At 41.4% G+C, this 18,501-nt stretch overlaps 1 protein-coding gene across 2 annotated transcripts in view; it reads left to right on the forward strand.

The window, feature by feature from the left end:
* The window catches only part of EPHB6 (EPH receptor B6), a 67,835-nt gene extending 49,745 nt beyond the window's left edge, over positions 1-18,090 (forward strand). For both annotated transcript variants that reach the window (XM_063394123.1, XM_063394122.1), the window contains exons 7-17: positions 6,618-6,742; positions 7,735-7,897; positions 8,678-8,792; positions 11,523-11,578; positions 11,694-11,813; positions 12,220-12,467; positions 13,367-13,582; positions 14,626-14,775; positions 14,924-15,117; positions 16,356-16,511; positions 17,556-18,090. In XM_063394123.1, the coding sequence (XP_063250193.1) occupies positions 6,618-6,742; positions 7,735-7,897; positions 8,678-8,792; positions 11,523-11,578; positions 11,694-11,813; positions 12,220-12,467; positions 13,367-13,582; positions 14,626-14,775; positions 14,924-15,117; positions 16,356-16,511; positions 17,556-17,664 (1,652 nt within the window). In that variant the 3' untranslated portion in view covers positions 17,665-18,090. The remainder of the gene's footprint in view (positions 1-6,617; positions 6,743-7,734; positions 7,898-8,677; positions 8,793-11,522; positions 11,579-11,693; positions 11,814-12,219; positions 12,468-13,366; positions 13,583-14,625; positions 14,776-14,923; positions 15,118-16,355; positions 16,512-17,555) is intronic.
* Positions 18,091-18,501: the final 411 nt, after the last annotated feature.

Here is an 18,501-nt window from a genome sequence, read left to right on the forward strand (position 1 = left end):
AAGGGCCGTAGCAAAAATTTTCTCTCCATTAAATTAAAGATGACCCAAAAAAAGACCCTCCAGTCCTGGCAGTTTCTGAAGTTTCTGCTTACGCATACATCAGTCTGAGTTGTCTCTCTTCTTCTAATTGCTGGTCCAAAAAATATTCCTGCCCCTTTATTAGAGCTGTCTTAGGCAATATTCTGTGTGAAAACAGTTCTACTTTTTCTTCTTCCCATGATACCTATACACTCTTCATCTTTGTCTCCAAAACACTGTTCCTCTAAGTTTGCTTACCCTCACAATCTTCTGGCCCTTCTTCAGAACTGGATAGGATCCTTTGGTTGCACAATCACATTTTTCTGTGGCAGGCTGATAATGATGTTCCTACTCTTCTGTGACCATGTGCCTGAAATCAGAATTAGAAGGGCTGGCACTAAAAAACCTCCTTTACTGTGAAACTTAACCTGAAATATGAGGCCTGTTTGGATAGCAGTATTAAAACCTGTTTGGATAGTAATAGTGTGAAATGCAAATATGATATGCTAATCACCGGAAGAACTGTGCAGAGATGAGACAAGAGAAGGGAATTGCTTTCTGCTCAGGTTTGAAATGCTGAGGGTGAATACCTAAATATATGTCAGGATGTATAGAGAGATGTTGGAAGGCTGTTCCAGATAGCAACAACCACATGATGAAAGGCAATTATGTAATTCTAATGAAGTTAAACTTCTTCACAAGTGTGAGCCTGACACACAAAAATGCAAAGAACTTGAATTCCTACCACATTATTACAAAAAATAAAACTGACTGAATTTTTATTCATTATTTTAATGTCTTCAAATGTACTTATCAGGGTAAACAAATCTCTCTTCTCATGTCTCAGGACAGAAGTCAGGTTTTCATTTAAAGGACTGTGAAGAAACTTTTTCTATGCACAGCTGTAACTACCTGTAACTACCATTTTTTCCCTGCAGCTTTCACTGAAGCATGTAGTAATGTCTGTTGCCAGAGAAATGCTGCTGAACTTATTCGTTCAGGCAGTTGTTACATTCCTAGAAAGAAGAGGAAAAAAGAAAGGCAGCAGAGATTTAAATGCTGAAACAAATCAATGCAGACTTCTAAAAGCAAATGTATTGTGGTTTTTTTCAGCTGACTCCAGACATTCTGAGAGCTAGTAGAGGTATGTGATGATAAAAGTTATTTGACCAGGTTGCCTTGTACCTGTGAAAATATATGTAGCAGCCTTCTGCATCAGTGGGAATCAGAGCAGTGGGACCTGGCAATACCAAAAATCTGTGGTGCTGCAGAAATGAGTGCTAGACAGTCTGAAGGCTTGTGTAAGAGGCTGAATGGGGACAAGGACACTTTTGGGTAGTGCCAGGAAGTGTAAGAGGACCTGACAGAAGATTTTCACATGAAATGGTGTGAGTGGAGGAAAGGAATTAAATGCCAAGTATGATTATGAGATTGTGAAGGGAAAGGATGAATTGCTTGAAGATGTTTGCTTTTCCAAAGAGAGCCAAAAGAGTACAGTAGACTTAATTGGCAAAAGCAGGGACAAAGGCAAGGCATTTTCTAGTTCAAAACAAGAAAGAAATAAGAAGAGAGCTGTCAAAAGCTACATGCTCTTGTGTTTTGCCGGGCTAAAGCCAGCAGGTACAGCAAGTGCAGTGTGAGTGTTCATTGTCCTCTGAATGAAATACATTGCTATCCAAGGTGGTTAGCTGGCTGCTTATTGATGGTCTAATTGCCAATCCTGAGCACTCACTGAAGTTCCCTAAGAGTTCAACTTCTTTGTTTTCTATTCGTGTAGGAACAACAAAAATACTTTTAATTTTCCCCTTAGTGATATTAATGTCATTTGTAATCTTAGCCATCTTTAATGGATTTGCCCAGCTACGACTGGGAATTAGTAACAATTTCTATGGTCACTCCACAAAAAGGAACTATTCCAGTTTCTATCTTTACTATGCCCAATCTCTGCAGCACGAGCAGAGAACAAATGTGCTTGTTTTCAAAATTCAGGTTTCACTTACTGTTTAAATGAAGTAGAAACGTTTTGAACAAGTACATGTATAAAATACAAAGTAAAACATGGCCTCTTATGTTATAAAGGCTATTTTCCTTTTCATTAAGCATGAATGGAATGCATACAGAAAAACTAATAATAAGAGGGGGAAGAGAAGTTAAAATAACTGACTAATTTGCCCTTTTAAAGCACTCTTCATCCATAGGGAGCAAAAGGACAAGGTTATGATAGAAGACGATCCAAGATACTTTTAAAGGACTTTTTGGTATTTAGAGAAAGGGCCAGAACTAAATTGAAATGTGTGGAAAAACATAGGACATTTTCAAAATAAAGATCAGATAAACATATCAAGAAGGGAATTTCCATGCTGCATTCAGACTGATCTTCCTAGAAGATGGTATTCGGGAAGCTGGAACAAAGCTAGGAACAAAGCTAGGGTCTTCATGTCATCTGCTTGGAATATGAGGAGAATAGGATACCTGAAGAGGTAACAAAAGTGAAATAACTATGAGAGAATATAGAGGCATGTTAGTGAACATTAGAGGCCTAGCTGAGGTTGAACAAATAGTATAACTTCTGAAGATTGTGGGGCAAGATGGAAGGGGAAGACAGCACATAAATAACTAGATACAACACACAGATCTGGGCAGGGTTTAGTTTGAATCCTGGCTGAGTGGTGACCCACAAGCCAGTTGTCTGAACTTCTTTTGTATTCTGTGGGTATCTGGCCTGTACTGCTGAATGAGTGTCTCCTCAGAATCAGAAATGGCTATGCTTGGGAGATACCTCTGGAGAACATATTCTCCCACCTGTCTGCTCGTCAGGGTCACCTCAAGCAAATTGCTCCTGACCACACCCAGAATACCTTTGAATATCACCAAGGTTGGAGACTCAACCCCTTTGGATGAAAGTGAGGCTTAACTGCCTGCATATCCCTGCATCCTCTTTCTTTCCCTTACTGAGGAGTGACTCTAAGATTATCAAGAGTGCCCTCAAAATGACATCAGCTCAAAGGATGCATCCCATCAGGCCCTTGGAATGATGCCATTTGCCTAAATATTCAGTCACCTGATCTGGTATGAGGAAGAAGATCTTCCCATCTGCAGACTTCTCCAAGATAAAGTCTTGTGTTCTAAAGACAAGACTTGCTGGTAAAGACTGATGTGAAGAAGATGCCCTGTGTCACCAGGACCCCTGCACCACCCAGCAGTTGTGTTTTCCCTCTTCCTTCAGCCACTTTTCAGAGAAACCCTTCTCACTTTTGACATGCTGTCAAAAGTGTCATGCCAGATGTGATTCCAGGTAGGCTTGGCTTTCCTAGCCATGTGTCTACGTGTTTGGACAATGCCTCTATGTTCCTCTCAGGCTACCTGTCCATGCTTCCACTCTCCACGTAGTTCCTTTTTTTGTCTGAGTTCAGGTAGGAGCTCCTTGTTCAAACATGCAGGCCTGTTGGCATTTTTTGCCCGAATTTGTGCTTGTTGGGATGGACTGCTTTGGCACCTGGAAGAGGCAATCCTTGCACATGAGCTATCTTTTTTGAGTCACTCTTCCCTCCAGGGCATCATCCCACAGGACTCCTCGAGGCAGAACCACAAAGGGGTCACATCAGCTCTCCTGAAGTATCGTCATGGAATGGAATATGTACTGAATGTCACATGCCAGAAATGCTCATGATATGCCAAGAATGGCACTTGGCTGTACTCTGCATAAATGTTGATTGCCTTGTATTGTTACACGAGTCTGCACTTCCTTCACATTCCCTACTTACCTAGTCTGTTGATTAAGATAGACTTTTCATCTTGCAGGCACGTGTCTACTGCCAGGAAAAAAATTGTCCTGCAATGTAGAAAGGTTGCAACTGACAACCCAGAATGTATAGAATCTGGGAGTTGTATTTAACTGGTGTTTGGACTTCTTTACAACTCTAACTAGGTTTATGTGGGCAAGAATTTTCCCTACGTTTGCTATTATTTAAATTGCATACAAAGATAACTGCTTTTTCAGCCTTAATTAAAGATCTGATCTCACAGCATGTTTTTTGCTCTCAGTAAATAGAAGAGTAGAGTAGAGTGGAGTGGAATGGAATGGAATGGAATGGAATAGAATAGAATAGAATAGAATAGAATAGAATAGAATAGAATAGAATAGAATAGAATAGAATAGAATAGAATAGAATAGAATAGAATAGAATAGAACAGAATAGAATAGATGGAAATGAACCTACAGTGATCATGTGGTCCAGCTGCCCAGACTGGATTGAATCAGGCACTGTGATTCTGCCATTAGACAGGGACCTAACGTGTCTATATCTATAAACCTCATATAAAAAGAGTAAAACTGACAAGTCAATAGAGACCTGGACACATTTGTGTATACAAAAGAAAGCTTTGAAAGAAAAGTTCTATTGTAAACATTTTTAATAGTTGGCATGCAAACAAGGGACAATATTCATCTAGCACTTTGTTGGCAGCAGAGGTATGGTACTTTGAATGTCTATAGACATAAAATCTTGGACTTTATGTTTCCTAATGTATTAACACTGAGAGAATAACCTTATAATACACCACTGACAGGAAATATGCACTTACTCCACCAACAATTATGTTTGCACATCACATTAGTATTAGTATTTGTGCCATGTTCATATGAAATTTTTCAAAGGAGAAGTCTTGATATCTCTTTTACTTTAAGTGGTAGAAGAGCTCCCTGGCCAGTGTTTCATAGTTTTTTAGGTCTTTAAAAGAGAGGCAAACATATATCAGAATCTAACCTCTGTATCAGAGAGGCAGATTAAAGGCAACATGCCTTGCAATGATTCATAGCTGGTTTCATTTCTGAGAGGTTTTAATGGCTTTTGCTCTAAGTAGTGTATGCTTATTAGGTGCAAATCACTGAAATTATTTTTTTAATACAACAGACTGCAATAACCTGATTTCCTCCCCCCCCCGCCACCATCTGATTACCCTGAGTGATGGACATATCTGGATAACAGGAACATTCTAGAATCTGTGGCACGTGGTCAAGAGATACACTTGAGTGATGTTTTTGTTATTTCTTTGTTTGATTTATTCTTCCAGATAGGGGAAAAATTGGGGATTGGGAAGAAATGAGAAGCAATACAAGAGTAACTGTTAGAGGTGGGAAGGAGAGGAATTGAGGGAAGAATTGATCATTCTGTAAAATCTTAGAAGGAAGTGGGCTGCTCCCTGGCAATGTATCTGTGCATTTAGGTTTGCACCTCTCCTGTGTGTTTGCTTTGCGTCTCAGTGGAAGAGAGTTAAACTTTTTGGGACATTAAATGTGGCAGAATCTGTCTTGGTCAAATGTTAACTGACCTGACATTTTAATACAGTGTTATTCATGTGCATCTTAAATGCTACATACAGTCTTGGTTAATTGTTGCTCTCTTCCATTCTTGTCACAACATTCTCGTCAGCAGGTGAAGTAGTTGTGTAATCTTGTTTGAAGGACAAGCAATGGTAAAATATACAAGGAGTAACGAGGAGAGAAAGCATTTTATTGCTTAGACTCTTATTTTGTTTCATTTACATTTTTAAATTAGTTCCCACTTGCCTGAGCTGTTTGAAGCCCATCTGAAATATGTTTTTCAGAATAATTTTATCTTGTTATTAAAAACAATCCTTTTATCTTTTTCACGATTAATGAGGGAAGAAAATGCTATTCTGCAGGTTTTGATCATTTGCCAAATGTCTCTGCTTCATTCTTCACATCAAGGAAGTTTATGTCTGTTTTCTAAAACCAGTGGGGTTTGGTTGCAGCTTTTCATTGGCATGCTTTTTCTGGAAAATTTAAATGTTGCTGAAAATATTGCATCCATTAGGAAAATGAGGATACCCTAGCTGCTTACCTGTAGGTTTCTTGGCAACATGACATTTTTTTTGCAGAGAGAAAGCAAAACTTGAGAAGATCTTTGTGAAAAGACAGTAAAATTATCCTGAAATTTTTGCTTGGAAATCTCTTCCCAAGATGAAACTCAAACACTCTTAGCTTTTGCACGAACTCGGAGAGTGTGCATGTGTGCACACATCAGTTCATGAATGATTTTGGTAGAAGTGGATTTCCATTCTCCAGAATGCTTCATATGCAAGGCCTCTACTACTCTGTTATCCCATAAGTGATTTTTTTTTCCCCAGAAAAGAATTACAGTCTTGGGAAGAACCAGAAAGAGAAATAACATGCTCTGCTTTTGTTCTGACCACTGTGTATTCTTTGTCCAAGCGTGATCTTAAAACAAGGCAGTGACCTGGACCACCTTCTCATCTTGCATGTAAAAATTGCACATTTGAAGATCAGAATTATATTCCAGCTATAATATAGATCATTTCTTACTGCTGTGCATAATCGGTTGGATATGATTTCTTCATTTTCCTTCAGTCTGAGTTGTCAATGACTGTATCACCCAGCGGAGTAGTATTGTGCCTGGATTTCTTCTGGTTATTTCACAAACTACTTCATAATGCAAATTAAGGAAAATTAAAGGAGGAGCTGGCCTAACTTATTAACTCATCGTATGGAATATTCAGTTATAGTTCATTTTTAAGCTTATCCCTTTGTAATCTCTCCTTTTTGTCCTTTATTCCAGTCCCCTCTGCTGTGCCTATGATGCATCAGGTGAGTCGTACTACCAACAGCATCACTCTGTCGTGGCCTCAGCCGGACCAGCCCAATGGGGTCATCCTGGATTACCAGCTGCGCTACTTTGACAAGGTGAGCAAAAAGGGATGCTGAGCATTTTCTGTCTGGGAGAGGCACCTTTGCATCAGGATGAAGAAGGTGGAAAAAAAATGCTTCAGTTACAAGGAAGGAACAAACTTTAGCAATACTGGAAGTCAGTGATATACATGTCATCTAACATCAGTCCATCTGTGTTTCCCAACTGGAAACATCTAGGGACAAAGAGAAGACTTGTTTAGCTTAAAAGCTGCAGCTAATAATAAGTTTAGTATCAGCTGACACATGTAACAGTGAAAGGAGCTGAAGTTTTAAAATATGTTTACTGGAATTAGATTCACTCCAAGTCTGTCATTTGTTTATGAAGAAAAGTCTCACGTCCTCATTTATGCCTGGACAGACATCTCTAAGAAATTTTATGAGGAGGAATGCACTCTTTCATTCGCTAAGTGGCAAACAACCCTTTGTGTCCTGGAATTACAGGGTGGAAAATATAAATTTGTCTTCCATTCACGTCTTGTGACTCCTAATCCATCTGAGTTGAAGAGATGTGTGGGGTTGTTCAGATAAACTCCCATTCCATATTACTGGTCTTTCATATAAATACTGTTGCAAGATTAGGCAGGGCTACTATTTTTTAGTGGTAAAAAGGACTGCTATTTGTGATAACATGTGTAGCAGCTTCCTGGATACAGCTTTGAATTCTTGCTCTGAATTCTCCTAGGAGAGTACATGAGTTTGGAGTTTATAGAAAGCGAACCACAGGACAAAGTTTTGCCTTTCATTTTTGTTTAGATTGAGAGTCTTTAGCAGAGCTTTGTGGGAAGCCCAGGCCTGGGGGAATGAAAAGCAGCAGTGAGGAATGAGTAGTGTGTAAGAAGTAAGATCTGGAATAGCAGCTGTTGTTGGGAGGCTCCAAAAAGGTTCAAAGAATATTGGGTTGACATGGAAACTGTCATGCCTTGATGAGGAGAGTGAGCAGTGTAGGCAGAAGTTTCACATTCCTTTTTGGTCATTGACATTCACAGGCAGAAGATGAGGATAATTCGTTGACCTTAACTAGTGAGACCAACATGGCCACGATATCAAGCCTGAGCCCAGGGAAGATCTACGCCTTCCAAGTGCGCGCCAGGACCGCAGTCGGCTACGGCCCTTACAGTGGGAAGATGTATTTCCAGACTTCAACGGGAGGTAAGTGCTGCCATTGTGTGCCAAGGTGTGCACGTGGTCACCCTCCACTTGCCTGTGTCCCTGAGTGTCTTGGAATATCCTCTGGAGGACTGCTGCCAGACACTCCTACTCAACTTGCATTTCTGTTTACAGTGATTTGCATATGCAGATTTGTTCACTCAGAGAAGGTTCATGCTGTCAGAGGGTATTGTTTATGCTGCTGCCTTACTCCCCAGCCCTGCTCCTTGTTGCCTCTGCGCCTCTGACCAGCAGGTGCAGAGTGTGCCAGTAAAAATCTCTTTAGGGGGATGTGGCAGTACGTAGCACTGTACACTGCTGTAGTTCAGCCCTCAGCTGTCACAGGACATCTTACAGCTGAAAGCTCTGTGAATGTCTAGAAGACAGGTGAGACACAGGACACAAAGGTAGATGGGACACAGGCATATGTGCAGAAGCTTGCCTTCCAGCAGGATCACCATCCTTTTGGTATGGATCAAAGGTTCTCAAGTATGTCACCAGTAAGCTACATTAATAGGGGACGGTGGGATTACAGCCCAGGTGTAGAGCTAGCCTGTGCTTAGGTGGTTTGTCAGCTGTCAGTGGATCAGGGGAAGAGAAAGTGAATTCAGAGGAGGCACTCACTGGCTTTTCAGATGTAGGAAAGAAGGCACTGGAGAAGTACATTGGGGAGCAAAGGGCTGGTAGGGGTGGAATTATGGTGAGATCTAAGTGAGCAGAAGGGAAACTGCGCGGTTCCTGTCCTGTGCACCCACGTGCGTGTCTGTGTGTCTGCCTTGCCAGGGGAGCGCTCGGAGATGGTGCAGGACCGGCTGCCGCTGATCGTGGGCTCCGCGCTCGGGGGTCTGGCCTTCTTGGTAATTGCTGCCATTGCCATCCTTGCCATCATCTTCAAGAGGTGAATTCCTTGACCTGCTCATGTGCACTTCAGACAGTGGAACTTCCTTACCCCCGCAACATAACCCCACCCCAAGGGAAAGAGCCTGATCTGCACTTGTCCAGATGTCCTTGAGATGCCATTCTCTAATTAAGGAAAAGATCCTGCCCCTTTACTCCTGTCAGAGGGGCCTCTCCTTTGGTAAACCACTCATGTGCTTAGCTGATATTTGGCTAGTTAGCAGTATGAACACAAGGAAAGCACTTCAAAGCTGGTACTCAAAAGGTATTTAAATGCATCGCTGTGAAGGAGGGACTGTAAACTGCATTTTAGGCAAGCAAGTGGAGAATGAAACAATGTAGTGGAGAAGGATGGTGGAATAAGTATGCATATCCAGTAATTTAGAAGGCGATAAATACCCTTTCACCAAAGACCAAGAGACAAGGGCTCATTTGCTGAAGAATAAAATCTATACAACCCAAATGGTGCCATTGAACACTAGCTCATAAAATATAGGTTAAAGAAAGCAAATACCACTTTCCATTTTGGAAAGAATAAAGGGCATATAAAAGATGATAGAGATAATCTGTTACAGCAAAAAAAAAAAGACTACTTTTAAGGAGAAAAAAGTAAGGGTTGTTTTTTTTTTGTGCCGAGGTACAAAAGTAAACAGTGGGGGTTTTGTTATTTGAAGAAAAGAAACAGTCATTACCCGCTCCTTGAATTTACTGAGGTTTGAACTTAATCCCCTAGATTGTCAGTAATGGATTTCTGTATCTTTGCTCTACTGTGCCTCTGCACAACAGGGACTTTTTAGCTTTTTTTGTTGACCTAAAAAAATGTATAAACTACTTAACTTTAGAAAGTGACGTCTAGTTTTAATGATTTCCTTTTTGTCCTCCTCCCTTTTTTTCATTTGTTTTCTCCTCTTGTGTGTATGCTCTTTTAATATTTTTCTTTCTGGAAAGAAAAGAATTATCCAATATTGTTATATTTGAAATGTTGCCTCCTTTTGTTTCTTTGAACTGTTAAAAATACAATTTCTTGTTACAGCTGGAAATGTGATATTATGTGCACAACTCAATAAAGCATATATTTTTCTAAAAAAAATAAACCAAATCCAGAAGAAGTTAATATTACCAAAACTGTATTGGGGAAAGACATTAATGGCATCTGTAAATATACATATGAGGAAATATCATTAAAAATGCATTCATTTATCATTAAAGAATTATGTACAGTTTATAGACAGTTTTTCAGAAAAAGTAGAGATACCAAATTTCTATTTTAAATTTGTCCTTGATAAGAAAAGTAAGTTTCAAGATGCAGAAAATGAGGAACACCAGATGAAATGAGTAGTTCTTTAAAAGGTTGAACATACGTAGAGTCAAATGCTATGAATTTAACTTGTTTTTATAAATTGTTGGTACACATTTTTCAGGCAATATGCACTGTGAAACATCTATTTTAGCCAATTGTTTTGTTGGGTTTTTATATGGAAAACAATTTGTTAGTAACGTATAAAAGCTATTATTGTAGACCTAACTTTCAGATTCAACAACAGAGTTAGAGCTCATAGGTATAGGCCCCCAGCAAAGCCAATTTCTTTGCACAAGGGAAAAATTTTGAAGGTAGAACTGTCTGTGGTTTTGAAAGCAGAATCTAAAGAGATAAGTTTGACAAGTAAGAATGATATAGTTAGCTGTTAGAATGTCAGAATTACTTATGTTCATAAAGAAAAGTAACATAATGTTTTGTGATACTTTGCCTTCAAATGCTAATTAAATCAGCAGCTAAAAGGTCTCATGCTGAAACAGCAAAACATGAGTTGACACAAATCTATGCAGACAGCAGGGATACTGCAGGATACTGTAGGGTTTGATTTGCAATCTGGTCTAATTATTAGGATGATTGGAATCTAGCATGAAATGTACATTCTTTAAAAAAATTAACACTGCTTGGAACAAAGGAAGTAGCTTGAAAATGGCAAATATATTTAGTGCAAGCAAAGAATAGTACTGATCTTCTAAAATAATTAGATTGTGTGGGAAATAAATGATTGAATCATACATATTCAGAAGGAGAATGAAATCTGAGAAATGCCTGTGCTTACTGGAAATTAGATACATATATGCAATAAACCTTACAATAATAAAGACCATACCTGTTTTGATCTGCACATGCAAAAGTCACATCAAGGAGCACATTTCCATCTGTTTGGGTCTGTGTGGTTTGGTTTGGGTACCATAATTACGAGTAGAATGGCCAAAGTAAATGCTGTTAAACAAAGCCAGGAGGAAAAATAATTGGGGGAGATCTACACATATTAAGCATTAGAGTAAATAGCTCTTAGAATGCTTTTGAAGAACTTAAAAGCCGTCACAGAAGAAGGCATACATTATAATTGAAAAGAATAATTTGTTGTAATTAAATTAAATTAAAATGCAAATTTAGCCTGAATAGCAAGAAAACTTCCAAGGCAGTAACATTAAACTATAATATTCTTTTTCAGGATAGTGTTGGAAGCCCTATCATTTGTCATTTGTAAAGTGAGGGTGCCAACGGTGGTGTAAAAACCACCACATAGAAAACAAGCATTCACTGGTTACCAGGAGATGGGCAGGATCTTAACATCCATCTTCTTCCCTAATTTCAAGGATTCTCTGAGCCTTGCACTGAGAAGCCTACCCCAGCATCTGATGAGAGACTCTTGTGTGTGTTTTGACTTTTCCTTTCCTTTGTGTCCTGCAGTAAAAGGCGAGAGACTCCATACACAGACCGCCTGCAGCAGTATATCGGTGCACGAGGTAAGTGTGTTTGAGCAGCAGATGGCAAGGGCCTGGCTCTTTTCAGGACTCATGAACACCTGTAAGTCTCAGGGTTAGATTCTGGTGATGTTTTGGGCTGTTTCCCCCACTGCAGGACTTGGAGTGAAGTATTACATTGATCCTTCAACCTATGAAGATCCCAATGAGGCCATTCGAGAATTTGCCAAGGAGATTGATGTGTCCCTCATCAAGATTGAGGAGGTCATTGGATCAGGTAGTGTGAGAATCTGCAGATTATTTAAAGTGCCTTCTTGATCACCTTGAGACCTGGCACACTGCTGGCCTGAAATGGACCCATGGATCCATGGTGTATCAAGTGTCCCAGGGTATCTAAATTGTCATTTTTTCCAGAATTCATTTTAACCTACTAACCCTTAGATGCTGGCTCTAAACCAAGTTTAAAACACCCTTTGAAGACTCAGAACTCCTCATTTGAACCCTGAAGATGTAGTAGTCTTCACCAAAACCTTCACCAAAACCTTTCCATTAGTCTAAATGGTCCCATAACCCTGTTTCCAAGCATCACTCAGAGTCATCCACAGTAGAATGCTTTAGTACATCTGACTAAAATCCATTGCTCTGTTTCCTTACTTGAGGTGTGTTTCTTCCCTCCCTGGCAGGAGAGTTTGGAGAGGTGTGCTTTGGGCGTCTGAAACACCCAGGGAAGCGTGAATACATGGTAGCCATTAAGACCTTGAAGTCAGGTTACACAGAGGAGCAGCGGCGGGAGTTCCTGAGCGAGGCCAGCATCATGGGGCAATTTGAGCATCCCAATGTCATCCACCTGGAGGGAGTGGTCACCAAGAGCCGACCAGTCATGATTGTCACTGAGTTCATGGAGAACGGATCGCTGGATTCCTTCCTCAGGGTACACAGAGTCTCCCTCAACCATTAACCTCTTCATCTCGCTGTGTGCCGGTCTCAGACCTGTTAATTTTGCCTGCCCTTCCTCTTCACTCCTGTCTCCCTAAGTCCTCAGTTGCCCTCTTCAGGTGCAATAGAAATGATAGCAAATAGCCACAGTAAGTGGTTTCAGGTCAGCATGGTGAAAATACTCCAAGGGCTCAACAGCCATATAAAATTTCAGTATTTTAGATTTCTTCAATAAGTATTTTAAACAGTACCAAATCTTTGTACACACCCTTTCAGTTGTCTATATGCATGTTCCTAATTTTTCCTTTCTAATAATGTTTTTCAGACTTTATTTCACAGAATATTGTCAAGTTTCAACATTGTAATGAAGTAATGAAACTTGCAGATATTTGTGGGGTTCAAGTTTTCTAGTAATGAAACACAAATATGGACAATCTATGTAGTATTGCTGCTTCACTTCTCCTTTTTTACTGATTCATGTGCTCAGTCAGCCACAAATGCTTTAGCAGGTACAATTTGAAAAGCACATGAACCCCTTGAGTAGAACTGCATAGAAGCCATTGTAAAGATCTTAGTAAAAGCAGTTCTGTCTGCTCACATTTGTTTATCAGTAGTTACTGAGGTTAGGTGTAGGATGCTAAAGGGGAGTGTGGCCACAAGAGGAGGTTTGCCTTCAGGAAAAGATCACCAATGTCTGATTTTATTTGAGGTTCATTGCTTTAAGCCCACCCTCCTTTGTTATTTGTTTTCCTTGAACCTTCAGATTTGGGCTGAAATTAAGGTGCGTGCTCTCTAACTTCATAAATCCACCTTGTTACCTCCTCTTCGTTAGTCTCCCCTGTTGGCCTCCTGTTCTTTGGCCGTGAGAGCCTGTGTTTGCCTCCTCCCTTGCAGCAGAAGGAGGGGCAGTTCAGCGTGCTGCAGCTGGTGGGAATGCTGCGGGGGATCGCAGCCGGCATGCGCTACCTGTCCGACATGAACTACGTGCATCGCGACCTGGCAGCACGAAACATCCTGGTCAACAGTAACCTGGTGTGCAAGGTGTCAGACTTCGGCTTGTCCCGCTTCCTGGAGGATGATGCTTCCAATCCCACCTACACTGGGGGTCTGGTGAGTCACTGCTGTGCTGGGAGTTACTGTAGTGCTGACAGATAGACTTTTTTCACGCGTTCCTCCTTGGTTTGGTGTACCCTCTTTAGTCCATCTTGAGACCATAGAAAAGTGTGGAGTAGAGCCTTCTATCTTGCAGGCTATTTCTTCCAAAGCAGTAAAAATTAAAAATAACAGAGAATCAGAGTCCCTCTGCCATGTGAAGTCTCAGCGCTGTTCTTTGTGACATGATGGTGAATAGGTCAAACCTCACAGCCTGATGTAGCTATTATCTTCCCCCTTTCATTAGCTTTTTATAGGAAGGATAAGGCACTGAAGGAGAGTTTACAATCCTGTACTACCACTCTTTGAAGAAAGAGTTGGATTTTTTCCTGCAGAAAAGATAAATCGCATAAGTGTATTTATGGGCTTACAACCAACCATCAAATGAGCTTATTGCCTATGAAGTTGTGACATCTGTCACACATACTACAAAAGGGGTGGGAGTATAACAGGTGGATTGAAAAAGAAGGGGATGAAGAATTCAATCACTGAAAAGTGGAACAATTTTTAGATCTCTGCATTTTGAAGAACCAGTACCTGAATGATATTTCATCTTGCAGGTCATTCCTGCAGTTAGATAGGTCAGGATGGAAAGAGGAAGGAGTTAATGCTAGCTACTCAGTGTATCAGTACCTAGTGCTGTGGTTTGGCGTTATTTAAATAGCTTTAGATTTCCAAATGGTTGTGACTCAGGAGGATTTTGCTATATGCCACTTTCAGATGCTGCAAAGGAAAGCATTGAAAGTATGAAGTCAAGGGATTTGTAGCAGCAAGGAGGCATGATTGTCTCTTTTCATTTATACTTTGTCAGTAAAACAAAGTGGAAACCTTGAACACAGTATGAATTTAAACCACCAGTGTTTCCAAGACAGAGTTAACAGGACTATCACCCCCTGCTCTGGGTTGTGTTGTGCTCCCAACATCTGATTGTTTGGGTGATGTTGTTTTCACAAGCAATCCTTATCTCACTGCATTCTGGTTGTTTTCTGTCTGCTTCCCAGGGCTGCAAAATCCCCATCCGCTGGACTGCCCCTGAAGCCATCCAGTACCGCAAGTTCACCTCCTCCAGCGATGTCTGGAGCTATGGCATTGTCATGTGGGAGGTGATGTCCTACGGTGAGAGGCCTTACTGGGACATGTCCAATCAGGATGTAAGTTCTGGAAGTGGTGAGGATGTTCATCTGCCTCTCTGCCCTGTATGAGTTCAAGCAGGAGAAAGCCACACACACCGAGTGACTGAAGCTCTTTTGTCTTTTATTTTCCCACTTGTAATAAAGACTTGCTCTTGTTTTCCTGCAGGTAATTAATGCCATTGACCAGGACTATCGCCTGCCACCACCCCCAGACTGCCCTACTGTTTTGCACCTGCTGATGCTCGACTGCTGGCAGAAGGAACGGGTCCAGAGACCCAAATTTGAGCAAATAGTCAGTGCCCTGGATAAAATGATTCGCAAGCCATCAGCCCTCAAAGCCATTGGCACTGGGACCAGCAGGTGAGATAGGGATTTAATGGAAAATAATGGGACTTGTCTCTTAGTAGGCATCATGAGGAAAAGACAGACATAAATCAATCATAAGTTTTCCTAACCCTCTCATTTGAGACTGAGAACAAACAGGAAGCAGAAAAAAAAAAGAGAGGAAGCAGGTTGGAAGAACTGTATATCCTGATTCAGTTAATGGGGAGCTCTGAGTGCTGAATGTGACAGGAGATAAATCTCAATGAGTTGCACAGAGGATGAATGACCAAGGGATCATAGGGAATGAAGGGAGAGACACATCTAGGTACAGCAGCAGGAGATATTCTGTGGTCACACCATTTTGTGTGACCACAAGAGATGAAGAAAAAGAGGACCTTAGCTTCTGGAGGGAAGGAAGTCTCTACATAAGAATAATTAGAACTGCAGCTTACATCCCATGTTTTCCCAACTGCGTTTTGCAGTCTGATGGAACAAGAGGCAGGAGGTCAGCAAAGAAGAAGTCTCTGGAGGGATAAACGGTGCCAAGGTTAGTTGGCTGCGGGGCTGATGACTAAATTACATCCTGCTGGCCTGGAGGGTTTTTTCCTGTGGTTATAAATCTTGTCTTGGTGGAATGTACTCCACAGCTGGGGGAGGGGAAAAGTAGCTAGTGATGCTCAGTTTATTAAAAGCAGCACGTAAAGAGTGTTACAGATTTGGGACAGATTCAGATGATGAGGAAAAGAGCAAATGCCAGATGTAAACTTTCATCTCTTTGACCCTTTTACTGCAATTCTTTTATCTGATGGGTGTTGGAGCTGAAACAATGCACTCATTGGGTCACTATCTGACCAAAAGAGAACATTTAGGAGAGGGACACCTAGTCACAGAGGTGAAAAGGTGTGTAAGGTCTCATGTCTCTTTCAGAAACCTCCTCACTGCAGTTTTTGCCCTACTAGTAAGTCTAGACCAAGAAAGTGTGGAAGGATCTTGGGTAACATGAGGAAAATATACATCAGAGAGTAGGGGCAATGGGAAGAAGGAATCAATTTCTTGGGTTGGTTGACTGTTTTCAGGCAGAAAGAGGGGCAATGGAAGCCTAGAAACAGCACATCAAGGTGGGACTTCAGGAGTCAGGGCATGAAGAACAAATGTCATTGTTCTTCTTTCTGTCCTCTACAGAGGCTGCATTCTCTCCCTCTCATAATCCTTACTTTACCAGTGTGCTCAGCTGATGCTGGTAACTTAGGTTTTGGAACCTGCCTCTTTTGCAGACCATCTCAGCCTCTCCTGAGCAACTGTCCTCCAGATTTCCCTTCCCTCAGCAATGCCCACGAGTGGTTGGATGCTATCAAGATGGGCCGCTACAAGGAGAACTTCGACCAGGCCGGTCTGGCTACGTTCGATGTCATATCGCGCATGACTCTCGAGTGAGTAACAGAGCAGAGAGCAGCAGATACCAGACACTGAGCTTTCCACTCAGAGGGTGAAAGCAGTCTGAGAAATTGGCTATATGGAAAATACATACACGTGAAAGAGGAGAGGGAAGCCAAAGCAAAGTAGCTACTGTTGCTTGCATATTACTAGGGTCTCTTGCATATTACTAGGGCCTCTGGACACCATCCATGCTGTGATACTCTTGTGATCTGTGTCTGTAAGCACTAATTCTGATCCAGTGTGCATCAGAAAATGTATTGTCAGTGCTGCAGAGAGCCTGATATATCAGAGTGTTCAATGACAGCTAGCACAGATAATAACAACCAATTTCAAGGAGCTGTGTAGAACCAGCCACACCACATACTGGGCTGAAGCGTTAGGTAAAAGACAGGATCCAGGAAAATTAACATTCTCGGAATCATAGAATGGTTTGGGTTGGAAGGGACCTTTAAAGATCATCTAGTCCAACACCCCTACCATAATCAGGGACACCTTTCACTCGATGACGTTGCTCACAGCACCGTCCAACCTGACCTTTGCTGCTTACAGGGATGGGACATCCACAACTTCTCCTGGCAACCTTTTTCTGTTTCCCACCATCCTTCCTTATTTCCAGTCTAAACCTACCCTCTTTCTGTTTGAAACCACTGCCCCTTGTCCTGTCTCTACAGTGCCTGGTAAGAAGTCATTCTCCATCTTTCTTGTAAACCCCCTTTATATACTGAGAGAGATCTTTCTGGAGCCTTCTTGCTGAACAACTCCAGCTTTCCTTTTTTCTGTAGGAGATCAGCCCTCTGATCCTTCTTGTGGCCCAATTCCACTGCTTCTTTTTGTACCTACGAAGTTCTGCCAACACCCCCTCCACCCACACACATTTGTCAGGCAAGAGCAGAGCCTCGTCAGCTGTTTCTCAGACACAGATAGGCACACACACACATACCCATACACGCTGGTTTGCATCTACAGCAAAATGGAATGGGACTGTTCAGAACAAGCTGTTAATTTTAACAACTTCTGTGTCCTCTGTTCTTTTGCAGAGATATCCAGCGTATTGGAATCACCCTCGTTGGTCACCAGAAGAAGATTCTTAACAGCATCCAGCTCATGCGAGTCCATTTGAATCAACTTGAACCAGTTGAAGTGTGATGTTTACATCATCCTCATTCCACTAGTCTCAAACTCTGGAAAGGTTCTGGGGGAGTTCAGAGGGATTTTCAATGTAAGAAAAAGGTGTCAGTATACTACTTGAAGACTTAATGCACCCAGAGAGTGCACACTACATGTCCTGTTCCATGAACAAAGCAACGCCTTGCCGTGATTTGAAAGCAGAACTAAGTGACTGGTGACAATTACATGTGGCTGATGTCATACACTGGGAATGGGTTTGGGGAGGGAAGGTTACAATAACATGGGGTGGAGATGGAATAATGGCTTGGACAGATCACAAGCACCTGTTGCCTATTGTCTGCCAGCAAAAGGTATCTGACAACTTTACAAAGTCATCAGCAGGCTTTATTTATGGCTGAGAGCCCAGCAAAGCTGCAAAGACATAATAAAGGCAACAAAAAATTAGCATTTTTTTCAGAAGAATGCCATCATGGTGTGAGAGATTATTCCTCAGATGGAGATGAGCATCAGGCTATCACTTGGTGTGCCAGCTCAGTTTGAAACTGGAGTTCCATCTAGTGCACAGTATGTGGTAAGCAAAAACAGATGTCACCTGGTAAACAGGTTCAGAGTAAAGGGTTCGAAATTCAATGCTATTTCGTGTGCAGTTCTTGGGTCTGCTCCGTGATGGGAATTGCTAATCTTTCGTGCTGATGTGAGGAACAGTCCCTCTCTATTTATGGGACTGCAACAGAATGAATAAATAATTCCTAAAATCCATCCTGCAAGATCTGCGAGTGAAGGAGGAAACAAATAGGTTCTGGTTCTGACAAGCCCATTCTTGTGAGGAAAGGCGTAACCTGTGATACTCTGAAA

Source organism: Prinia subflava, chromosome 3 (genome assembly GCF_021018805.1).
Source record: "Prinia subflava isolate CZ2003 ecotype Zambia chromosome 3, Cam_Psub_1.2, whole genome shotgun sequence".
In the NCBI taxonomy this organism is placed as follows: Eukaryota; Metazoa; Chordata; class Aves; order Passeriformes; family Cisticolidae; genus Prinia; species Prinia subflava.